The 26507-nt window shown below is 44.8% G+C and overlaps 1 protein-coding gene across 50 annotated transcripts in view; it reads right to left on the bottom strand.

The window, feature by feature from the left end:
- Positions 1 to 26507, bottom strand: part of SORBS2 (sorbin and SH3 domain containing 2) — a 269623-nt gene that overhangs the window by 79338 nt on the left and 163778 nt on the right. For 11 of the 50 annotated variants that reach the window (XM_077302178.1, XM_077302183.1, XM_077302194.1 and 8 more), the window contains exons 1-5: positions 16117 to 16164; positions 12951 to 13043; positions 8218 to 8244; positions 5913 to 5968; positions 4364 to 4969 (exon numbers count right to left, since the gene is read on the bottom strand). In XM_077302178.1, the coding sequence (XP_077158293.1) occupies positions 4364 to 4969; positions 5913 to 5968; positions 8218 to 8244; positions 12951 to 13043; positions 16117 to 16126 (792 nt within the window). In that variant the 5' untranslated portion in view covers positions 16127 to 16164. Of the gene's footprint in view, positions 1 to 4363; positions 4970 to 5912; positions 6038 to 8217; positions 8245 to 12950; positions 13044 to 13192; positions 13302 to 16116; positions 16165 to 26507 lie in introns of those variants that run through there. The other 39 variants (XM_077302175.1, XM_077302170.1, XM_077302176.1 and 36 more) reach the window with 10 other exon arrangements.

The following is a 26507-nucleotide window of genomic DNA, read 5'->3' as shown; positions in this document are numbered from 1 at the left end:
TGAACCTAAGACCTGTGCTGTAATGCACAACACAAGCAAGGAAGCAAAACAGGCTTATGATCTTTTCTCATGGCTTTTAAAAGAAGAAAAAAAATAGGCCTTCAGCTTCTATTTTACCAAGAGATTGCCAAGAACAATGTTTGTACTATATCTGGCAATATGTTCCCTAGAACAGTGGTCCCCAACCTCCGGGCCAGGGACCGGGACCAGTCCATGGATCAGTCGGTAACGGCCCAAGGCTCCTCCTCATCCTCCTCCCCGGCTGCTCCTTGGGGGCTGCCCTGCCACTTTGCCACTGGCTCACCTTTGTGCTCTCCAGCACCTGCCATGGCTGGGGCTCCCCCTCGGCGTGGCACTGCACAGCTGCTGCTGTCAAGTCAAGCGTTGTCAAGCATTGACCGGTCCCTGGTGATAAAAAGGTTGGGAACCACTGCCCTAGAATGCAAATCACCATGGGACTGTAAAACTAAAGGCCAAGAGACATGATATGAAAGTCCTGTGTCATGATTAAGGTTCCTGACCTGACTCACGTTATACATTCAAGCAGGGACTCATCTTTAAAATATTCTCTGTGTGGCTGCAAACAGGCCTTGGTTTTATTTAATTGATTTTTAGGACACCCCTCTCTGACAGGAGTCTCAGGGCAGCTAACAGTAATTAAAACCATATACAAATTGCCTACAATTATTAAAACAATTTACAGTTTAAATAAAATTTCCTAGTTGAAAACACTTCAAAGTTATCCCCCGAAGAACATGGGGTCGAAGTAATTCAAAGATTAGATTGTATTCCCAGGATTCAGATGGAGGGGGTTAGAGGTGAAGGGGGGCACATTTTGATGTCATTGGCCTTGATCATATGCCTTGCAGAAAAGTGCAGGCCTTGGGAACTATGGCAGCTCCAAAAAGGCCCCGAACCCTGCTGGCAGCTCATTCCACCAGGCTGCAGCTAAGGCCAATAGCTACACTAATTTTCAGGCCCTGGCTCTGGTTGAGGCCAATCTCACTTCTTTAGGGCTGGGGTTCACTATCAAGTTGGAATGTGATGACGGGAGTCCTCTTCTGGGGACACATTCAGAGATACGGTCCCTCAGATACACCAGGGTCAGACGGCATAAAGCTTTAAAGGTTAAAACCAACACCTTAAACCTGATCTGGAACTTGACCAAAGTCAATGCAGCTGAAGGGCAGGCTGGATGTGGCCTCTCCAAGGGTTCCAGGGAAGGATCTGAGTGGCCACATTCTGGACCAACTGTAATTTCTGGATCAAGGTTATGGGAAGGCCCACAGTTTTGTCACCAGAAATGGTACTGGGGGGCTGTTTGCTTCCTCCTATAGCTTCCCTTGACCTGGGATGGATACCTGATGCCCTAGGAAAGAGTTATCAGGGCACCTCCAGCACCATTTCCAGTGGGGAAAAGATGGTGGATGAGAAGCCCAAAGCTTTCACTTCCCCATGCCCCATTCACAGCTAAATGCAAAAATTTTTGAAATGAGAGTTCCTGCTTGCAGGTCTAGCTATGCATCAGATCATGAGCCTGAGTCCTGATGTGTGGGTTTCATCTTGTGCATCTACTTGCAGCTGGCACTGTGAAATGTTTTCTCACTCTAATTTTGCAGAGCAGTGTCAGGATGATGGCTGAAGCCAGCTCCATCCCCCAAACTAACCACCAGAGTTGGAACAGTCCCTCTGAAGATCAGCACACAGGCTTTTATTTTTGGTCCACTCTTATCTCTCGTCTGAGATCCTAAGGGCCATATAGGATTTAAAAACTTCTATTCCTTGTTTTGAATGGGAGGTTCCTTGCTATGTTATAAGCTTGGCCAAGAGCTTCCCTTCCTAGAGACAGGAGTTGCCCTCCTAGAGTTTTTGCAAGCGCAGCTTCCCCAGTTCCCAAACACTTAGCTTGTATCTGTTGCTATGCTCTAGTCCAGGGGTAGTCAAACTGCGGCCCTCCAGATGTCCATGGACTACAATTCCCAGGAGCCCCCTGCCAGCATTCGCTGGCAGGGGGCTCCTGGGAATTGTAGTCCATGGACATCTGGAGGGCCGCAGTTTGACTACCCCATCTGTTCTATTTGTTCTCTACTGGCAAAGAAGGCCACATGGGGGAGTTTCCAGGAGTTAACTACCTTTTGGAATGGCTCATCCCTCCTACAGAGGCAGGGCCAGCACCCATCTCCTATCTAATGAGAAGAGAGCACAGTTTCCAAAGTGATTGACCACTGTGTAAGGAACAGGGCTGATAGTCTAGAAAAAATGATTAATTACCCTTTGCCCTTAGATTCTGCAAACTGGAAGTAAATATTCCTCCAAAAATTCTGCTTTTCTTTGGATACATAAAAAAATAAAACCCAGTCTATTAAATTATGCAAATAATGATATTATTATTATTATTAATATAAATTACTTTTGCTTTTCTATAGCTTCACTAAGAGAAGAGCTTATTTTGTATATCCTGCTTTTCATTACCTGAGGGAGTCCCAAAGCAGCTTATAAACACTTTTTCCTTTGTCTTCCCACAACAGACACCCTGTGAGGTAGGTAAGACTGAGAGAGCTCTAAGAGACCTACTCTGTGAGAATAGCTCTTAAAGAACCATGACTAGTCCAAGGTCACCCAGCTGGCTGCATGTGGAGGAATGGGGAATAAAGTCAGATTCTCCAGGTTAGAGTCCACCATTCTTTAGGCACTACACCACGCTCTTTAACCGCTATGGGGCCACAAAGATCTACAATTCATTACAAGTCACAGACAAATTTCTTGGCTCATAAACACATGGACAGATCTTTCTCCCCATTCTGCCTGGGCAAAGTTACCTTTTCCACCATGAACACAGAAAGAAAGCAAACAAAGAATAGGACTCCACTTTGGAAATCTTTATCTTTTTCTGAGTTGGAGTCCTTTTTGAATACTTTTCTATAAATCATCTCATGTTTTCCCCTGAAAACAGGTAAACCAACATTTCTACCAAATGTATTGCAGGAGACACTCAGTGCAATTCTGCACAGGGTAACATTCTTCTACGTCCATAGAGATCAATGGATAACAAAACAAATAACCAGTGGCATCTTAAAGACAACATTTTATTTCAATATGAGTTTACATGAGTTACAGCTTCAAGAAAATGAGCCACTCATACTGAATTAAATGTTCTTAGCCTTTAAGATTCGCTGGATTTTTGTTTTTGAGTTAAGGAATGTCACTTTATTGTAACAGACTAATATGACTATCCTTTTGAAATCATTTTAGATGTTTAGTAACCATAAGGCCATGTTTCACTTCTTTAATCAATGGGATCTCAGGAATAAGAATTGTCATAATGAAAATAAATGGGACAAATAAAGAACTTTGTACACCAAAACAGGGATACAGTAAAGAATACAATATAAGGATTCAGAGAAAGTGGCAGAATGACTGGAATTATAAAATCACACTCTCTTTAGTCTTTTCTCACTGCGGCACAGAGAGATCTCTTTGGGAGCTTGTTCAGACTTGGATCTGACTTCTGAACAGCTCCAGATGAAGTGTGAACACATCGCTGGAGATGTAATTAACACCTAATCCCTAGCACTTCACAGCTTTATCAGTGACTTAACAAATTCCAGGGAGACTTAGACATTTGTACTGTATACCACTCTGCCTTGGGAAGCAGTCAAAGGAGGATCTTTGTATAGCCATACATTGGGCTTTTGGTATAATGAAAAGGGAATTTGTGCACCTCCCTTGTGGTGATGCAGGAACAAGTGAAAGAATTCTTACTCCATTGGTTCAATGACAGCACACTAGGCAGAACCCAAAAAAGCCCAGAAAAATATAGTCAAGTATGGTAGTGCTGCCATGAGTATGGGAAGGGAGGAAGTGGTTTATTAACCTTTCTGGCAGCAGCCATGTGCACCCAGTGGAATGGCATACTGGAGGGTAGCTTTTCCGGGTGCATGGAGCTGTGATAAAAGAGAATAGCAAAAGAACCTATGTGCCTGCGTAGATGGCCACTTGGGACCCCTTAGATCCGGGCTAGTCCCATTACCCCCAAGCAGTGTTATTTAGAAATGCATCATAATCAGTGGAGTCTCTTTGTTTTTACAGAACATAATTTTGCAATAACTAGAACAGTGTTGTAATCTGTTCTTGATGTTATCCATTTTTTCACCTCACCTCCTGTACTAAGGTGGATCAGAATGATATTTTTAAAACCAGTACAAATAAATTGATAGTGCAAATGTTACTTTCAAAATGGAAACAGGTAGTTTTACCCAGGAATTGTGGCCACTAATGAGAGCCAGGTGAGTATACTAGAGAGAAAACGGTTAGGTGATACAGGAAAGATCTAAGATAAAAGGGAGAGAAAAACGTAATATACCACATTGCATTCTGTGGACTGTGTGGAACGAACTGTAGACATTGGTTGCATATTGTTTGGAAGCATCTTTGAAGCGTCTGAAGACAGCTTAGGTGGATGCTGTTGGCTTTCAGGCTCTGCTTTGTTATCAGGGATGGGAGCTATCTGAATGGAGAAGGATGCTTTGTGCATCTCAGGCACAGGGTTATAGGCAGATGATTCGGGCCTCTGAGGAGTTGGTGGTGCTTCAAGGGCCTGTTGTTCTGCATCACATGGAAGACTACGATATGTGTTTCGAGCCCGAGTTAATTTCATTGCTGAAACTCTGCGTTTTTGGGACTGCTGTTTCTGGCCTTGGCGAACAGTAGTTCTAATGCCAGCTATTGTTTTTGTGCTGGAAACTGAGGCCAGGGGCTTAGTTACTTTTTGTGTATAAGAAATGCTGGTGTTAGAATTTTTAATACAAACTGTGCTGTGAAGAGACTTCTTGTTAGAGTAGCAGTCAGCATCAGTAGAAGATTTCTTAATTTGCTTGGGTGTTATGGACTGGGAGCTAGCATTACTCTTCTTGTGATTTGGTATTCCAGATCTTCTAAGACTGTCTTTTCTAGGAGGTAGAGGGGGTGCCTTATTTGCCAAAAGCATCCACACAAAACCAGCAATGACAAAATAATATTGCAGGGGAAAAAAAAGAGAAAACAAAATGTTAGCAGGAACACAAACTGAGTTAAGGAATGTCACTTTAAATCGAGACTGATACAAATCCAGCCAAAGGGTTTGACTCAAACCTCAAATTACACTAACATGCCAGAAAACCACAACTTGACTTGGAGAAGGGTGAATCAGAAATTGCATTTATTAATAAAAAGACCATTGCACGGACCACATGATCTAGTCATATGAAGCAAAGTTTTCTTTCAGATCAATATTACTTGCTTTCCAGGTTGCAAGGATAGTATATTATTAAACAACATGGATTAAACATTTCCAAATGAAGCATAATGTACTGGATAGATCTGAATGTCTTAGATCTGATGAGCATGGCCAGGAAGCCATCAAAGAAATTCAGGGTTGCTAGGCAGAGGCAGGAATTTGGCAAATGACCTCTTGCCCTGAAAACCCAACAGGATTGTCATAAATTGGCTGCAAGTTGGCAGCACTTTCCATCACTACTGTGTTGTTGTTGTTGGGTTTTTTTTGGGGGGGGGTTTAGAAGCAGTCTGTTCTAACAAAAATGAAGACATCTTGTTGAAACAATAAACAGAGAATAGCCTTTAATGTGACTAAAGGCAAACATAGCAGACATACATTTTATAGCCTGACGAATGTTTCATTCAGTTCATACTTTGCTATTTGGAAGGACTTTATTACATGACCAAACCTGCCACAGCACCTCCAACGTGGTAGAAGAGCCACATGTACAGCCACAAACAAAAACACAAGCGAACAAATACAGACCATGTTAGGAAAGCTTGATAAAAACATCAGACAATCTGCATGGAACTGCCTCTATCTATTACTTCGTGGAATACCATTACATTTTTGTGGTACTGCATGTCTGCTATTTTACCTGAATTGGCGATCTCTTTTCTTGTAGATTTGGACGGACACTTCGAAAGCCTTTTGCTGCAAGAGAGGAGCTGCTAGTGTCTCCATTCAGTGTCTCTCTACTCCCATTGTTAAATGATCTCCAAGCTTTTATATGAAAAAAATCCAAGCACATTTAAAGAATAACGAATCCTTTTGATTATGTGAACAAAATAAATGAGTTTTATATAATGGATGGAAGCTATATAATAATGGCACAGGCTGACATGATTATAAGAATTATAATGAATGTACATCAGTCACAAAGGGTAGATTTCACTGGTTCCAGGAGTCACTTGAATCCCATGCCTGTTTGTATTTCTTTTAAAGAAGTGGGCTTTTAAGATTTCTCTATGTAACAGGCTCTACATTAGAGCCAATTGGTAGAACAAGGGAACACAAGTTCTAATTCCTACTAAACCATAAAGCTTAGTATTTCAGTAAATTCCTCATTCCCCACATCATATCATCTAGAGTGGCCCTCATTCTCCTACGCTCTTCTTTATTGTCTGGTATATTCAAACCTTCTTATACTAGAGTTTTGCATCCTAGAGCTGTGTTTAGATGGAGCTTTCTGTGGCTTAAAACTTGACTCTGCTTATATAAATTGAAATTTTTGCTGTCAGATATTGACTCTGACATGTCATATAGAATGTCTTTATTTGCTATGGCAGCAAAACAAAAATACAGCCAATATTATTTTGTCAAATGTGGCTATTTAAGGTGGTTTTAGCCATTTTAATTATGTTTGGTAAAAAGATTTTAATTCAGATAGATTATTTAACTCAAGTATCTAGTATATTGTGTATATTTTATACTGGTGTGTTGAATTCTTATTGGAATGCATTTTATTTTTGTATGTTTTGGGTTTGCAAAGACCTATGGTTGTATGCAATAACGTTTACTACTAGACTCTCCTTTGCCTGTCAATCAAGCCAGGCAGCCAATTACCTTTCTCCATGTTTTAAAGGGACCATGATACAAGCTAATTTTTTTAAAAAGTAAAACTTCTGTGTTGCTATGCCTATGCATCTAATCATAGATGCATAGTTCTTTCTTTACTGCCACCCCTTTGTAATTATGAGCCTTGAAGCTTTAAAAAAGTAACCTTGTTCCCAATTTTTTGGGAGGAGGGGGTTAGAGAGGCATACTTTGTGTGTTAACTGGTGGGGAAATTTTTTTGTTGTTGCTCTGCCTGGACGATTTAGTGCATATTTGTTGCTTGGCAGAGGAATCGGAAGGCGACTGTAAGCCGCTTTGAGCCTCCTTCGGGTAGGGAAAAGCGGCATATAAGAACCAACTCTTCTTCTTCTTCTTCTGGCAGTTTGCTTCCCCCCCCCCCCAAAAAAAAATCCCCATCCCTGGGAGAAGGGAGGAGGCAGGTGTGAGGGTGGGTGCTGGAGGCAGTGATACTGCAGCTTTATCTCCACACCTGTCTGGCTGCTGGCTGCTGGCTGCTTTCCTCTTGCTTGCGCTACATGGCTGGGAGAAATCCACTTCTGTGGATTCCCCAACTAGCGCTTTAAAATAGAGGATGTAGCTGCCAGTTTGCTGCTGGGATGCAGACAATGTCATGCAAAATGCCAAAAAATGGCATCAGTGAAAGGTATATTTCACTATATTTTCTGGGTGCGGAATTGCCGACAGACGCTGATGAGGAATGAGCAAAAAATTAAATGTACTCATCTGGCATCCTCAAGAGAACAGGAAAATTAATACCAAACTGTGGCATTTCTCTTCCTTCTAGTCTTACTGAGGAGATTTTAAGGATGCTAGTGGACACTCCATAAATGATTCTGTAGATTGTGCCCTTCTATTAGAAAAGCAAGTGATTATTTCAGTGTATGATTTGGAGCAGATGTCAAGGCCATGTCTTTTTATCACTGGCAGTTATACTGGGTTCACTGATCCTTTTAGGAACCAATAAAGCTGTTAATTCCTCTTTATTTTCCTGCAGCATCCTAATTGAAAAGGCTATTGAGCACTTCCTGTTCTAAATTATTACCGTGGTAGTGTGCAACCTAAGGTCATTTGGGTTGGGCAGTTTGAACTTAAGCAAGCCGCTAACACAAGAGCAAAAATATTGATTAGTCAGTATCAATTACATAAAAATGAGAAAATTGCATATGAGGCAGGCAGAAAAGCAATTCCCTGAAGGTCAGAGGTTTAGACATTTCTCTATATTAGTATCATCTGTGTAGGGAAACCATGACAGGTAAAGGCAAGCAATTGTCATTCCATTCAGAAGTAAAGTTGCTGTGTTCCCCTTTAAAGAAAAGTGCATTTACCTGAATCTGGAGACTGAGAATCAAGTCCTAAGGGAAAAAATAAAATAAAATATGCAACTTAGTGTTTGCTACAGTCTGCTAATGTACTTATTGCAAGTTATAACTACGACACTTTGGCCAAACACAATTCACGTATCTCACACTCCCTTTTAAAACAAATAGTAATGCTACACCAGCATGTGCGATCAAGGAGTTTTCCTTTTCAGGCTGAAATCTTAAAGCATGCTTTCTTGGGAGTAAGCCCCACTGAATTCAGTATGACTTATTTCTAAGTAAACAAGTATAAGAGTCAGGGCACATGACTAATTTTGCTTCCTCTGTTTGTCCAAAGCACCCTCTAGATTTGATCATGACAACAGGTTCTGGACACCAACCAATCAGTCCAACACAAAAACACTCCAATTTAACATGCTGTGCATATTTAATTACCTATGCAATAAGGAAGATGGCAATTAGGTGAACACATGGTCTGGGAGAGCCTTAAGTGACCTCAAATTGATGAGGCAAACCGGGTTAGCAGGACAGTCCAGAAATGGTAAAGCCCATCCCTGGAGCATTGCTTCATATGCTCCTCATCCCCCTCCACTCAAAAGTCATACTTGCTGTTTATCTCAGCTCTACTTTTAAAAGCCCACTGTTGGAGTGGAGCAGTCTTCTGCTTTCCTACTTCCTTTCTCAGGACAGGATTGTAAGCCGTGTCTTCTTTGGGTAGCAGTTCCAGCCAGTTGGTCAAGCCCAGTTTTACAGACCTCTGGTCTTTACAGCCAATCACATTTCAGAAACTCCCAAGCTGGAATGTAGCAGATGCAAATAGAATGTTGGTCAAAAACATGAACAAACTAGAAATGCTAAAGGAAACCGTAGGCTGGCTGTAGAATGGCTTGACTGCTAAAGGGCAAAGGAAGCATGTTTGCTCAAGGGTAAGTCCCATTTTATTTACTTATCCCCAAGAAACTATTCTTTGGACTGCATTGTAATTTGTCTGGGATGTTTAGTGAACTGACAAAACATTCTTATTCGGGGAAGTTTTTGTGCTAGTAGATGATGGCTCAAGTTTTGAGGAATCTGCTTTTTTAAAAACCTGAATGTTGTGTGCTCATCTGCTTTAAGCACTGTGTTAAATATTTTAAAGTTGTATTTTACCATCTTATATTGTATCTATATTATTATTATTATTATTATTATTATTATTATTATTATTATTATTATTATTATTATTAACATTTATAGCCCACCTTCCTCCTGGGACTCAAAGAAGGTTATATAAAAAATATCTCTGAAAAAACCAATCCTAAAAACATTAATCCCAAAGATCCTAAAATGGCAAAATCCCTTCTACCTTCCATGGTCACCTACCAGTTGGTGTGCTAGATGTTACAGCGAAACTTGATAACCTGGCCTCAAGCACGGACCTGGCAGAAGAGCTTGATTTTACAGGCCCTATGGAACTTTGCTAGCTCTGGCAGGGCCCTCAGCTCTCCCAGGTTCTTGTCAGTTGCCCTAATTGCACCTAAAAGTATGTTAATAACACCAGCAAGGGTGTGGTCTCATAGACCCATTTGGCTAACAGTGGTGCATTTCACTAATCATAGGATACTGTTCACCGACATAAGAACTTCTTGCCTCACAGGGACCATTTATGCACTGGGAACTTTACTGCCCCAGCTCCTGTGCAGGAGCACAAATCGGGGGCGGATGAGGTGCACCAGGCCAAATGCTCCCCCATGTGAGTGCAGGAAGAGGTGGGGCAACCTGCCACGACTAAAGCTCCAGCCTGCAGCCCGGCATGAAACCTCCAGTGCATAAACGGTCAGGAAGATGCCCTGCGGTGGAAAAAGCTGCTTCTTATAGAAACCTGAGAGATTAAACTCACAGGTGGCAGCAAGAAATGTTCCCTCATAATGGAATATATTGTCTAGCTGTGCTAGGCTAAATAATTAATTTTATATATAAGTATAGAAGAAGAAATAATGACCACAATGTTAATGTTCTTCATTTTTCCAGACTTTTTGGTGTTAATTACAAAATGACCCAAATCCTTCAAGAATGCATGGCTTCTGTTATTTTGGCACCGCAAACATTTGAAATAGAGGTACATTTTCCAGATTGGTGGCTTTTATAGCAAGATGTAGCCAAGAGTTAAAAGTAATAGTTAATTTCGTGTTAATACCAAAACTTAGCTTATGCTTTCTGACAACCAAAAGGAATGCATTTTAATCCAATGTTCTCAGTATATACAGAATATAAAAAATGCCACTCTGCTTCCATTTTTGGCCATAAAGCTTGAAACTCCCTATAAAAATTTGTTCCAACATTTATCCATCTTACGATTCACTGACAGGTGCTATGGGAAGTTTACACTGTTGTTTTATAAAAGCTATTATGAAGATTTCTTCCTCCCCCTCCGTTCTATTTGAGCTTCTAAGTAATAAAACAGAAAAGCCCAAGGCAGTTTTCCATTTCATCATGCAGACAGAGCTGTAAATTTCTCTGCACAATTTACAAATGACTTATATTGACACACTTACACCTAAATTAGATTAATCCCGCGAAATAAAACTTGATCCCACTTCATAAGTTATCAGTGTCTGCTGTACACTTTACACAGTGGAAGGACAGCAGGGTGGCTGAATATGGCAAAGATCACGAAAATTCCCATGGACTTTAATGGCACCACTGACTTTAATGGCCAAAAGGTTTCGGAGAGGTCTGAAACTATTCGGATGGCCCCAAATTCAAAACAGCTGTTTCGGACAGGTTTTAAATGGTCTGAGGGGGGCCGCTCTGAACCTGAAACAGTCCAATTTTTTCTTGGGTGCACATGCCTAGTGCCTACTATGCCAGTGCCTGACTACTCAGAAGCCATCTTTGCTCATTGTATAAGTAGGGCATAGCTTTATTTCTCTTCTTCAAAAGGGGGGGGGATTATGCCAACTGGATCTCTGTATAATCAAGCACTGTAAGGTATTTTCAGGTAAGGTAAGCAAGCAGAAAGGTATTTTCCTCTTGGTGGGGGATGCCACTCCCATATCTTTGTATCTGAAGAAATGTGCATGCACACAAAAGCTCAGATTGTGAATAAAATTTTGTTGACCTTAAAGGTGCCACTGGACTCCAACTTTTTTCTACTGCATCAGACAACCCACCTGAATCATTCCCAGGGATAATAGATGAAAGTGCCCAATACATAAACTAGTAGAAACAAGAGTACTTACTTAATTATTTTTTTTATTTTAACGTTTCTATACCACCTCTCACAACAAAGTTGTCTTGGGGTGATGCACAACACAGTGCTATAAAATCAATGTAAACAGTTTTATCACTCACAATTAATGTTCCTTTGACATCAACTGGAACCACCACTGGTGTGGGGGCACCAGGATTCAGTCAAGGAAACTTCGTCTTGATGTTCGGATGAATAACAATATGAACAATAAGGGCTGCAGCCTAATAGCTCACTGCCTGTTCCAATTAGAACCATTTTGGGGATCACCAACCAACCGTCTTGCGGTTTAACGGTCTAATTAATTTTAATTGTTTTAATTGATTTTTAACCGCTATTATATTTTTAACAATATGAGTGGTCTAGAAATTTAAGAGCCATCCTGGAGTAGTGGTTAGGAGTGCGGACTTCTAATCTGGCAAGTTGGGTTGGATTCAGTGCTCTCCCACATGCAGCCAGCTGGGTGACCTTGGGCTCGCCACAGCACTGATAAAACTGTTCTGACCGAGCAGGAATGTCAGGGCTCTCTCAGTCTCACCTCCCTCACAGGGTGTCTGTTGTGGGGAGAGGAAAGGGAAGGTGACTGTAAGCCGCTTTGAGACTCCTTCAGATAGAAAAAAGCAGCATATAAGAACCAACTCTTCTTTTCCTTAATAATAAATAATAAATAATAAATGTATAAGCGAGATTGTTTCTGATGGGCTTACGGAAGGTCCATTATTGCTAGAGAAATGTTAAGGGTGTTTCCAGACAAACTGACTTCTTGGGTTCCAATCTGCTGATGTAATGAATGGTGACTTTCAAGCCAAGCGAAGACTGACCCAGTCCCTGTGCTGTGGATTTACTCCAGTGGTCAAGAAGATTATAATCGGAAGCACTGGATGTCAGAATCCAAACTACAAATTGCAGTAGGGCTGTTAAGCAAGATCCTGCAAATATGTGTGTGTTTTGAGAAACTGCTCTCAGTATTTGTTGTTAGGTACGAAGTTGTGTCCCATCGCAACCCCATGGACAATGATCCTCCAGGCCTTTCTGTCCTCTAACATTCCCTGTATAGCTCTCAGTATGGCAAAAGTATATTTTCTAAAATGAGAGTGTCACAGCTGGGGCCTGCCTGAAAAGTAATTCCATTTGAAATACAAGCCCTTCTTGTTCGATTTAAATGTGGGGCCACATGATGTGGAAAGATCTCATGCTAAAAGACTCTTTTGTATCACACACATTCTAGTCCTGAACCCAATGAGTAGCTATAAGGCTGAGCACCATCCAATTTTGGTTCAGATGCAAACTTATTTTGGCAGTTCAATGCTAAACTGTACAAACAGCTATGCAGGAAACGCCTGTGGGGACATTAGTGCTTGAACAATATTTTATTTTGAGTGGTGATGGAACAGAAGAAGTATAGCAATAATAGTTGACAGGGGTCCATCTTGAACCTTTCAGCTGTAATACTAACAAAAACATAACACAATGGCATTCCAGTGCAGCACTCTACGGTTAACAGTAATACCTGCGGTCAATAGGTTTGGAGAACTCTGAACCCTCTTCACAGCAGTTAATTTGACAGACATGGCAGCACGTTTGCGAGCACACCCACCACTATCTGAAAGCACAAAACGACACAGACACTGGCCCACAACATAGAGAGCAAGCACATGCAACGTATCACGTAGCATTGAGAGATATAGAAACAGAGACATATCCATGCAGTTAGCAACTGCTGTTGATCCTCATGGATTTGTGCATACATACCAAGGAGTGTGGGGAAGCTCTAGTTAATTAATACTGCCATTCCAAAGAATAAACGAGCCAAGTGATTTGTCAAGTGCTTTCTAGTATTGGAAAGATCGCTTGTGTGAACCTAACTCATCACAAAACAAATAAACAAACTAAAATGGAGGATTATGATTGACACAACATTATCTCCTCAATAACAGCATTCTAAGGAATACCCACTAATATGCTACGCATTAAATTTATATGACTTGGTATTTTTTTTTATTGAGGGAATACTTTAATTCAGATTTTGAAAATAGTACTTTTTGCTCTCTGTCTCTAGAAAAAAGTATCAGGTTTAAGCATAAACACACATTTATTTCTCCCCTTGATTCTAATATATATGAGCTATAGAGATAAAAACAGAACATTTATAATTCATTTATGGGTGAATTCTGGAAAAAATCCAAAATCTCAGAATACTGAAGGGGTCAACTGTCCTTCCAATCTTGGAACACTGTTGTTCAAGCATGAAAAAAATTTAAAAGCATGGGTAGGGGGTGTTGCCTGTAATGTCAGGGGAAACAAATTTGAGGAAAATTCTAGATGAAACAAATTCTTGTCCTTAAACCAAAACTAATCCAAACAGTTGGTGTTGCCAGCATTCACAGGAAGGTTTAACATAATAATCAGTGGCTATAAATTTGGAGAAAATTCTGAATTTTCCAAGAAGGGGATATGTCACTCTTAAAAATGTAATACAGAGGTGAAAGAAGAGCATGTTTTCATTTCTACCACAAACATTTTACAGTTTAGACACAGGCTCCACAAGATAAAGGGACAAGCAACTTTGGATAACAATTTTTTATTTTCCAATGTTTTGGATCACCTGGTATGCTCACTGTCACTGACATTATGGTCCATCAATACTGTGTGTCAAGAGGACCTCACCTGTGAAATTTAATTTGATCACATAGCACTAGGAGTACTAATAAAGTTAATTTTAGGAATCTCTACTCCGAATAGACTGTGACGAGCACGGTATTTCTCTTTAGCTACTTGCATGCTATAGAAAAATATCAGATAACTGCTTCCCCATTTTTTTGCAATGATTTAATATTAAGAAACTTAAGACTTATAGAGCATAACATTCTCCCTAGGCAGTGCGTGTTTTTAATGTTATTTATCTTTATAGCTCCCATTCATTAAAAAGCAAGGTACTTGACGTGATCATTTTTAAATTAGATGAATTTATCAGATACATTATCCATGTATATTCTTGCCTAAAATATTTATGGGAGGACTCTAAGGATCCATTTTAGCATATTAACTCTGACTCATTAATTATCCATATATGAAAATGCAATAAATAAACCTGCATTTTGTAAAGGCATTTATGTGGTAAACAAGCCTGCCTCAATATATGGGTTGGTTCCAAAACAAAATTTCAATCTGCACCATGGAATTTCTTCTCAGCATGAGAGATAGAATCAGGTTTTGATTTTGCTTGCTGCTTGGTCATATTTTTATCCTTCTCCTGCTCCAAGGAGCTCAGGTGTTTCTTGCCTCCATTTGTCTTTACACCATTTGAGGTAGGTTAGGCAAAGAGACATTGTATGGCCACCTAAAATGGGCCCTAGTCTGAATTTCTAAACCCTACTTTACACACTGGCTTTTTCTTAAAGACTGGCAAAGGAAGAAAATAATGGCGGAGAGATATACATGAGGAGGCTGGTGGAAATAAAGCCATTGGCAAAAAGCACTGGAAATTCTGGAAGGTAAAGAACAGAGTTACAGTGCATTCCTAAAGCAGAGTGGGTGCAATTCTATTTCCTACTAGAGAACCAAACCCTGAGAGGAAGAGATCAAATCCCTCAACCAAACATACTGTGCTACTGGGATTCATGTCTGAGAGCCTGGTGAAGCTCGACCTTTGCAACAGGCTCTGTCCAGGATTCAGTTAACAAATTTACAGTGCAGGTCTAAACGCAGTTCACCTTTTTAAGCTCAGTGACTTCAGTAGACTTATAAACAAAACAAAGGAGAAGGAAGAAACAAATCTTTATCCCCCCAAGCTTTGTGGAGGAAGGGCAGGATAGAATTTTGTTGAATAAAAATTATTTACGCACACATAAGAGCTCTATCATAAGGATTACGTGGCCCTTTAGGTGGCTGACTGAATCATTCAGACTAGCCAACACACTCTTCAAAAGCAGTGCAGATTTAATTAATTAATTAATTAATTTTTATTTCCCGCTACTCCTGAGAACCAGCTCGTGGCGGGTTACAATAATAGTCCATCAACACGAAAACCCCAATAAAACTCCACTAAAAACATTAGTTACAGGACATTACAAAATATTTCAAATACTGGACAGTCTGATATTGTTTCCATGTTCTGAAAAGGGGGAATGCCTGCCTCTTCCACCTTGTCATGAAACAGAACACTTCATACCCCAACATCGGCTACAGTGAAACCCTGATAACTGTTTAATTCAATAATTTTGCAAAACCAATAGTAATACTGAATACGTGTACCTATATTTTGCAGCATGTTTTAAAAAACAACTAGGTAAGAATGTAATAGTAAATAAGCAGAATAAATAATGAACAATAAAATATTATTAGTATTCAATAACTGTAAGCACAAATCTCTTGCAATATATGCCATTGTGTTAAACTATGTATATGTGTACTGTCACCAATATATTTTACTGAACATGTAAAATATATTGAAATGGAACATCTATACATATATACACATGTATAAATTCATATATTTATACATTTTATCCCCTGTCTATAGCAATAAGAACATATAATTATCATACACATATACATATATTTTAAAGAGCCTAGCTGAATAAGTTTAGGGTAAACCTAGTATGAATATAAACAATTTACTTAAAGCCATTTTTAAAATGTGGCATATTCCCCAGCCAGTCATAGAAATTGCATACCTGTATTCATTTTGACTTTGGAGTTGTTGCTGAAGAAGTCTAGTTTTTCTGCAGAAAACAAAACAAAACAAAACCCCTATTAATTTATCGTTATACATGACAGGTTACGTGGAGTTTGGGGGCTGTCTGGTTTTGGGGCTTGTATCCCTGATAGAAAGTTAATCAGTGCTTCCATTATATCCCAGAACATTTTTTCCCAAATGTTTATGCATTGCTTGAAAAACTTTTGCTGTGGAATAGAAAAGATAAACACATTTGGCATGCTAATTCTCATTTCCCCAAAAGTCAAATGGGCTTTAGCTAAAAAGAAAAAAAGAAAAAGAGGGGGGGAGGGAAGCAGGTAGATGCACTGAGGGGAGAAATACATTTTTTTATTGCTTAAATAAAATATACAAAGAAGCAATAGATAGATTTTACAAAATGAACATTTAAGTTGCTCCCTGGCTCTGGATGGTAGTCTTAAGTGGTTATTCCTGCAGGCACTATAAGGATCATTTCTCCTGAACCAATGGATTTTTGAGGTTTTAAAAATCACCAAGCACGATGAATGCCGCATCAGGCCCATTACAGAGCCTGCCAGATACTTAGAATGCATTGAAAGCAAATTATAAATACATCAATCCCGGAAACTGGAAGGGTTTCAGAATCTGAGGTGTTCCGTCTGGACACTTAATGCTCCATGGCATTCAAAACAAATACACAAACAAACAGGAAGCAAGCAATGAAGTAGCAGCTGAAAGGAGACCGAGTGATAACTTCTTAAGGCCAAGGAGGTGCCTATAGCTACTGAGGTTGTTTTGACTGTGTTTATCCCTTTAGGTGCTAAAACAGGCAAGGCAGTGTCAGTAACAAGGGCAAGTGCCATCCTAGCCAGCCATTCACCACATGAGCAGGAGCTGGGATTTGAAGGAAGTCTCTTACTTCTGAGCTGCCATAAGCTTCTGTCATAATCACACTATTTGGAACAGCCATGTGTATAGATACAGGCACCCTACTCCAAAAGCTGATGAATCTATCGCACAGCCATTTAGGTGAATGTTTTGAGGGAAGTCTTAGGACTGTCACCACATGACCCAGACACAGGTATAATCCTTGAAAGGACACAGGTATAATCCTTCTGCCTAGGGCAGAAGGAAATGCTACAACGGATCATCCCATCCATGTTTATTATGGCTGTGTTTGTCTGCAGTTTGTTGCCTGCTGTGCAGTACACCTAACAACCTGATTTGAGAAGAGGGGCAGAGATGGCAGGTCCCTGAAAATGTTTGTTTTTATTCTTATGGAGACTGCAGGGTTTTGGCTTTTTTGTGGGGCTGAGACAATATTGTTCTTAGCCATTGTCATAGGTGATTTTATTTGGTTTGATCGAAATTGACTTCTTCGGTGATATAGGGATTAGTTCCTACAGAGCATGATTCTCTTGCTTCCTGCGGTGGCAAGCTGAAATGGCCCCTAAAATCTGGGTGGTATTTTTTTTAGGGCTAAAGGGGATTAATTTGGATCACACTAACAAGAAAAATTCCTGACAGCAGCCGAGAGAAAGATAGTCCCTAGCTCCTCAAAAATGTTATCTCCCTAATAGCATTAAGAAGCTTGTTCCGTCTGGTTAATAAGCCTATAATAAAACCCTGTTAGGGAAAAACAAGGCAAACAATAAGGGCATATGTAGGAATGTGGGAAACAACTAATACATTTTCACACCATTCTGTTCTTAGTAAAACTTCTCTAAGATTATTCTCTTAAAATCCTCCAAAGATGATTCAAAGGAAAAAACAAGCCTGGCCTGTTTTGTTCACTCCGAACAAGCGGAGTTCGATAGTAACGTTGCTTCCCTTAACTGCCACAAACTATTCCAAGAGCATCAGATTCCAGGAGTGTTTCATTGCTGCCACAGGAGACAGCATTTGAAAATGTTCTCAGTGTCGGGAACTGAACAAATGGCAGCACCATGAATAAAGGCTGTAAAATGCAACACTACACACAGGACTTTTGCAAAGAGACCCTGAGTACAGAACTCTTTGTACAGAGGGGTTTTTCACTGACAGTTTTGGTCTGTTTACTTAAGCTGTAATTCAGCTCAGTTTAAACATTGTACAATATATTTTTGCTTATTCCTGGTATACATTAATGCGAAAACCATGGGGAAAGACCAATGCCGTGCCCGTGATTGCAAACAGTTTCAAGGGTGCACAATAACTTGACTACCCCTTCCTGATGACATCATTCATGTCTATGCAGAAGAAAGCCCCAAAACAGCTGGGGGAGGCACTTCCCCCTGCTGCCTCACCTGGGGTTTTTTTGGGCTGTTTGATCAAACTACCAAAGAGAATTACAACATTTGGGATTTTTCAGTTCGTGTCTATTGGACCGCCCAAAAATTAGGGATTTCCCAAAAAATCCTGGATCTGAATACTTTTGGGTTTTTTTTTTTGTAATTCCTGAAATATTTTTGGTTCCACTAGACCTGAACCAAAAAATATTGAGAAAAAAAATTACATAGCCCTGCCCTGAATAGTGGCAGGGAAGGTCAGTCCTTGAGGGAAGATTCCACCGTATCCCATACCATGCGAGACTCTGTCCGTGTGGTTCTGGCTGCCCTGACTCTGTCTCACACATTTTGTTAGATTTCCCCTTATATGAGCAGTGTCGGGATGACAGCTTTGTTGCTTTGCTGGGAAAGAAGCCTTCTGTAAGTAAATCTATGACCTTGTAATTTCTGCTCTCTGACAAAGACCCCGAGGTAACCATTTTAGTTGCCAGAGTTTTAACTAAGATGCTTTTATAATATGCTGCCTACCTTGTATTTTATCTTTTATAGTTTATTTAATCATTTTAAGATATGTTTGGTTATGTAACCCCATGGCCTATTTTATTATTTTGTTGAAATTTTAAACCCTATTTTTATATGTCTTATACATATTTTATGCCAATAAAAGGTTACTGACTGAAGGAAGGTCAGTCTCTTATGCTGATTTTTTTCTTGCTCAAAGACCTAGGCCTCAAACAGTCTTCAGATAATACAGGAATTCAGAACATAAACTATGGAAGCATCAATTAGAAACAGCCCCTCCCCCCCCCAAAAAAAGTCACACAAAGGAGGGCATAGTATGTACATTTTATGAATTGTTTTTATAGCTGCAAAGGCAGCCCTTTACAGGAGAGTGAATAAAAAAGGATCCTTTTACATCGGAGTTTCCCCTACAAATTAAGGTTTATTTAGCTGGTGAGTTGGAAATTTTATGGATGGTGCATGCAGTTTTTATGGCATCAAAAATTAACAAGTGAAAGGAACTTCTGAATTAAAAACCCTCCCTGGTATTCACAGCCTGAAATTTGCTTTATGTTTTTTTCTTCTGGTTTCTTCATGCCTCCCAATCAAGCTTTAATTACATAAAATTAATTGGACAGTCCCAATCCTTTGATATGGCCTCTTTTTTTGTTCACTGGAATTCATACCATTCATATAGGACAAAAGCAATCTTGAGACAGCATGCTATAAAAACGGTAGGTGCATTCCAAATGTAGATGAGCATTAGCTATCCATTAATGAGCCACAAAAGGACGGGCATGCACCCACTTAGAAACCAGAAAAAAGAGTCCCTTTTAAAAGTTTCTTTCTGCCAAAAGGAATACCCACAGAGAGATGATTCTTCAGCAATTCTTTCCCCATTAAATACCAAAGCACCATTAATTGCTTTTCAGAAGGGAAACATCCCCTTGCCCCAAAAATTGGTTCATGGCCTAATCCAGAATGTTGCAGTAACATCAATTTACTTCAAGTTGTAGCAACTTGCAACCTAAAGCATCATGTGAGATCTGAAAGCCAACCCTGGACTGTGTAACAACATGGTTTGCTACTGCTGCTGCTACATGGGCAACTGCAAGTAGAAGATACTGTCAGATCCATCGAGAAGTCAGGTAACTCAAAGGAGCGGCTACAACCCACTTTCTCTTATATAAATCCTATAGCAATATTCTGTGCCTCTGCAGTTTTACAGAGAATCCACAAAATGTGGAAGGAGAGAGCCATTTGCCCACTGAGGATGCTGGATGTAATTATTGCGGGACTGGTCCCCCTGTGCCAAAGGGATAATGCCCTAAGCCTTAAGGAGTTCAAATTCTCCTCACTACTTTTAGGCAAGATAATGGGAACAGGGCTTGTCCTTATCACGCTGAGCTTCACAGAAATTCAGAAGTGATTGTGATGACTCATGCTTTTTGCAGTCCTAAACAGAATTACACCCTTCTTAACCTGCTGACTTCAATGGACGTTGAAGGGTACAACTCTGTTTAGGATTATGCTGTTTGAAGCTCAGCAAAGAGTTGGGAAAAGTCTCCGCGTCTTCCCAACCCCTGAAGAAGACCGAGGGCTCTCATCAGAATATGGTACAGACTTGCCAGTCATGGGTCATGCTTGTCTCCATATTGCCATGATTGTATGCTCTTTCTTCCTCTCTTATAAGCAGAGTATGACAGGCTTCCTAAATTGAGAACATTCCAAATGGCCATGATATTTGTATTGAGATGTATCAGAATCTGCTTGCTATTTACCCTCCAGGACTAACCTGAGGTTTAGAATCCTGATTCTCAGGTAAGAAACAACCATGAATTTGCCCAGATTAAAATTGTCATGACCCCCCTGGTTCATGCCATCCTGTTCCCGACTGCTCTTGCATATTTTACTTTCTCAGGCCTCTTCTACCCAAGGCCATAAAGCAATAAACCTGTCCTCTGAGATGTTTCCTCCCTTCCTGTTCCCAGCGGGCGAGGAGGCCCAACAACTGTATCAATCTCACTGTAAGTGTCCTTGCGGAGACAGCCAAATCTCAACAATGTGCCATCTCCCCGATAAGGCACCTGGCCATCTGGTAGCCTGAGAACAGGACCCCTTTTTGTCTTTCGACCCACTCTCCCGCCGAATCCCCTGAGCGCCCCTCCCTTATTTGGTGTACCCTATATCTACCCCACCCGTTTCGCTTGTACTTTGTTATTATCAAGATCTTTGCTTAGGAAGATCTTGGCCTGCTTTAGCTTTCTGTGGACTTTGCCTAATAAAGCTCTTCTTGGAAATTTGCAACCGGCTGTTGGATTTCGGATGTGCTTTCACTTGGGACTCCACAGGCTGGGCTCAGCCTGATTCCTGACAAATTGATAATAACCACTTCTCCCTGTTAATCCATCCGTTGGTGCGCCTCGCTTCCCATGGCCGCGGCAGCCCCGGAGGACTCAGGGTTAGACATCGTGGAACAGTCCCCGGACGGGGGCCGGCGACGCCTGATCATCCACGTTCCCATCGAGGAGCGGGCGGAGGACGGTGCCACCACGGTACCGTTGACCACCCCTCCAGACGCCGGAGCCGGAGACGCCCCCCCCGACACCGAGGACCACCGATCCCCGCCATGCCAGAGCCCCACGAAGGAGTCTGCGAGTGCGGCGGGGAAATCGCCCCCACCCTCCCTCGAGGAAGAGGACGAGGACCCTCCCAGCGACCCAGGAGATGCGGACCGTCTGGTCGAAATGGGGCGCCAGGTGGGGGTCGACTTCACCAGAGAAGGACCCCAGCAACTTGTCCCGGTCGAAGAACTCGAGAGCCTGATGCTACGCGTGGGGGACCAGCGACGAGAAAACGAAGCCCTTCGCCGGGCCCTGCGCCAAGCCGAGTCCCGTCGGGAGCATTGGAGCGCCCCCCCGACTCCGAGAGGGAGAAGAGAGGCCGACTCTCCCTTCCCGCATCACTACCAGGCAATCCAGCTGTCCAGGCCACCCGAGCTGCTATGCGCCCCCCTGTGGGCCCCGCTGTCAAGCCCAAACACCACAGCACCCCGTCTCTGGGGTACGGGACTCTAGACACCCTAGGGGGGACCGCGACCACGGGTCTGATCTCGACGTTCGCACCCCCCAAACACCTGACTTACTCCCGTCCAGACGGAGCCATGACCTGGCTGGAGGAGGAAGATGTCGACACCGGACCCGAGCCCGAGCCGGGACCCGATCGGGGCGCAGCCTTCGCAGAGATCCCCCCTCACCACGAACCTCGTCGTCGGAGGAGGGATGCCTCACCATTACGTTCCCGGCCGGGGGGCCAGGACCCCGTCACGTTTCTGTCGGGCCCCTGGGGGGAACCCCCGACGAGAACCCCCACTCCCCCGAACCCGGCCCCGCCGCTCCGCGATCGTCACCTGGCCGAGGATTGGACTCATCCGACAGCCCCGAGGAGGGGGACCTATGCTCCGCTTGCCGCAGCCGCCCCACCTCCCCAGCCCCAACCTCAACCGCCGCTCGCCCCGCCACCCTCGCCGGTCCCCCTGCAGCCACCCAATCAGCCGAACAACGGGACCGCCCGCGGCGGCCGCCACGACAATTTGGGGGGCCGGAAATTCAAGGTGAAGTTCGATGGTACTTCGGAGAGAATCACCTATTTTTTGATTATGGTGGATGGCTTCTTGGCGGAATGGGGAGATACGTTTACGGACGAGGCCGATTTAGTGCGCACGCTGGGCTGCAACCTAGAGGGCAAAGCAATGGACTGGTGGGTCACCCAGTACGAGAGGGGGACGGCGGCAGCCACCTCTTTAGAATCCTTCAGGGCCGCCCTCCGTACGGCTTTCCGCGACCCTTTCCGTGAACGGAAGGCGACGGAGGCCCTAACCAAGCTGAAACAGCGGGGGAGACCCCTGATGGACTATGTGATTGACTTTCGGGCCATCTCGGACCGGATCACTACCTTAAACGAGACCCAAATCATCAACGCCTTCCTAGATGGCCTAGACCGCCCAGTGGCCGACGGGATTTTCAACCGGGGGCCACCTGAGGACGGGGACCTCCAGCAGTGGATTGACGCCGCGGGAGTGATCGAAACGAACCTCGCGAATTACCGTGCCTACCAGCGTCGCCAGGAGGCGGCCCGTCTGCTCCGTTCGTCACGATCCGACAAAACCCCAAGTGCCCCGAAACTGCTGGCCTCACAGCCTGCCCCGACCAGTGCGCCAGACAGGGAGAGGCGCAAACAATCGGGACTTTGCCACGAGTGTGGGGGAAAGGGACACTTCGCCTCGGTGTGCCCAACGCGCCTGGCGAAATCCAAAACCCCCTCCCAGCAGGATAGAAGCCAGCGCCCCCCGGACAAGCGCCCGGCTGACCGCCAACGCCCGTCCGACAAATCGGCGGGAAAGCCCGGGGGGACCCGGGCGCTCCTCGCTCCTGTCTCCCCCGCGACGGAGGCGGAAATTTCCTCCCAGACCAGCCCCGAGTCCTCCCAGTCGGACAGCTCGGGAAACGAAGACGGTCCGTCATGCCGGGCGCCCCTCGGCGGACCCTCCCTGTCGGCACTCCGGCGCCCCCAAGACGAATCCTACCCCCCATCCTCCTCCCGGCGGTACTAATCAACGAGGAGGCCGACACCCGGGTGGAGGTCCAGGTCTGCGTGGACTCCGGCTGTTCTACGTCTCTGGTGACCCCCGGAATCGCGCAGGCCCTCGCCGCCCGCCATGAGGACCTGGCCAAGCCGATAATAATGCGCCAGGTGGACGGCGCCCCGGTTGGAGGAGACGCCATTCGTCACGCCACCAGCGCCCTGGCCCTGAATCTGGGGTCCCACTGGGAACGGATCTCTCTCACGATCGCCCCCGTTGCCGGCTTCTCCATCCTACTCGGCATGGACTGGATGGACCTTCACCGCCCCGAAATCGATTGGGACGATTGGCGCCACTACCGTGGACCCAGGACTGCACGCAAGCCTTCGAACGCCTCAAACACCTGTTCACCTCCGAGCCCATCCTAGCCCACCCGGAGATCGACAAGCCCTTCGTGGTGCAAGTCGACGCCTCCAACGAGGCGGTCGGGGGGGTTCTCCTCCAAAGGGGGGAGGGGGGCCAGCTCCGGCCCTGCGCCTACCTCTCCCGCAAGTTTTCCCCCACCGAGCGGAACTGGCCCATTTGGGAGGAAGAGGCGGCGGCGGTCAAAACCGCCCTGTCCACTTGGCGGCACTTCCTAGAGGGTTCCTCCATCCCCTTCGAGGTCTGGACCGACCACAAAAATCTCGAGGCCCTGCGGAAACCCCGCACGCTCAGCGCGAAGCAAATTCGGTGGGCGGACTTTTTCTCCCGCTTCGACTTCACCCTCGTCCACATCCCGGGGCGCAAGAATTTCATGGCGGACGCCCTCTCCCGCATGTTTCCGGGAGAACACCGCCCCTCCCGGGTGGACACGGTCTTTACCCCCAAACAGTTGGGGCTCTTGGCTCAAACCCGCAGCCAGACCAAGGCGGGGCGCCCGGCCCAGGGCCCCCCCACAGACCCGTCAGGGCCCCCCACGGTGCCGCTCTCGATCCCCCTGTCGGAATTCCGCTCGGCCCTGGGTCCGGACCCGCAACTCGCCAACCTCCGCTCGCAGCTTCGTGCCCACGAGGGGGTCTGGTACAAAGGGGATCGCCTGTACGTCCCCGCCTCGATGCGCAAGACGATCCTGGAATTGTGCCACGACAGCAAGGCTGCGGGCCATTTCGGCTTCCTAAAAACTTGGGGGCTGCTTCGCCGCCAATTCTGGTGGCCGGGGGCCCGCCGTGACGTGGGAAAATACGTCGCGGGCTGCCCAGTGTGCCTCGCGCACAAGCGGGGGGTGGGTAAACCCCAGGGCCTTCTTAAACCCCTGGAGATCCCCGACCGCCCCTGGGAGATCATCTCCATGGACTTCATCACCGACTTGCCCCCCAGCCAGGGGAAAACGGTGATTTGGGTGGTGGTGGACCAATTTTCGAAGCAGGCCCACTTCGTCCCCTGCCCAGGGTTGCCCACTGCGCAACGCCTGGCTGAGTTGTTCGTCACCCACGTGGTGCGCCTACATGGTTTCCCCCGCAAGGTGATTAGCGACCGGGGGGCACAGTTCGTCGCCAAGTTCTGGGGGGCCCTCATGGACCTGGCGGGAGTGTCTAGGGGGCTAAGCTCCGCGTATCACCCCGCCACAAATGGTCAAACCGAGAGGGTTAACCAGGTGCTCGAACAGTACCTCCGCTGCTTCCTGAACTACCATCAGGACGATTGGGTTTCCCTCCTGCCCCTCGCAGAGTATGCCTACAACAACGCCCCGCACTCAAGCACGGGGAAAGCCCCCTTTGAAGTGGTTCATGGCTACGCCTCGCCCCCCTTTCCCACTCTTGTGAAACCACCGGGAGATCCCACAGCCTCCCCGCCTGGGGTGGACGAATGGGCAACCCGGGTGCGGGAGGCCTGGGGGGAGGTAACGGAGTCCCTGAAAAAGGCCAAGGCTGATTTCAAGACGTGGGCTGATCGCAAACGCCAGCGCCCCCCCGCGTATGCGGTGGGGGATGAGGTGTACATCTCCACAAAAAACCTCAAAAACAGGCGGCCGTGCAAGAAGCTGAGCTACCAGTTTGTGGGCCCCTTTAAGGTGACCCAAGTGCTGAACGAGGTCACCGTGCGGGTGGAACTCCCAAAAACCTACCGCAAGGTTCACCCGGTTTTTCATGTCAGCCTGCTCAAAAAGGCTCCCCCACCTGACAAGTGGCACCCCCAGTCCCGTCCACCTCCCCCCGTCATGGTGGGGGAAGAAACGCACTACGAATTATCCGACATTGTCGATTCTCGCTTTTTCCGCAAGCAATTACAATACTTGGTCTCTTGGAAGGGCTTCCCTGACTCTGACAACGAATGGGTGGACGCGGAGGACGTCGCCGCCCCGATTCTCCTCCGCAAATTCCACTCCCGCTTCCCCGATAAGCCGGGCCCTTCCCCCGTAGCTGCTGGAGCCTGAGGGCGAGGGGTGCGGGGGGGGGCCTTAAGGGGAGGCGAGTGTCATGACCCCCCTGGTTCATGCCATCCTGTTCCCGACTGCTCTTGCATATTTTACTTTCTCAGGCCTCTTCTACCCAAGGCCATAAAGCAATAAACCTGTCCTCTGAGATGTTTCCTCCCTTCCTGTTCCCAGCGGGCGAGGAGGCCCAACAACTGTATCAATCTCACTGTAAGTGTCCTTGCGGAGACAGCCAAATCTCAACAATGTGCCATCTCCCCGATAAGGCACCTGGCCATCTGGTAGCCTGAGAACAGGACCCCTTTTTGTCTTTCGACCCACTCTCCCGCCGAATCCCCTTATTTGGTGTACCCTATATCTACCCCACCCGTTTCGCTTGTACTTTGTTATTATCAAGATCTTTGCTTAGGAAGATCTTGGCCTGCTTTAGCTTTCTGTGGACTTTGCCTAATAAAGCTCTTCTTGGAAATTTGCAACCGGCTGTTGGATTTCGGATGTGCTTTCACTTGGGACTCCACAGGCTGGGCTCAGCCTGATTCCTGACAAAAATGTCATGGTGAAATGGAGCCTGACAACAGGCTTTCCTCCCCAGGAAGGCTTCAGTCATATTCTCTGCATGAGGA

The sequence above is a fragment of the Paroedura picta genome, chromosome 10 (assembly GCF_049243985.1).
Source record: "Paroedura picta isolate Pp20150507F chromosome 10, Ppicta_v3.0, whole genome shotgun sequence".
Classification (NCBI taxonomy): Eukaryota; Metazoa; Chordata; class Lepidosauria; order Squamata; family Gekkonidae; genus Paroedura; species Paroedura picta.
Note: the sequence above shows the minus strand (reverse complement) of the source record. Positions and strands in the feature narration are given on the sequence as shown.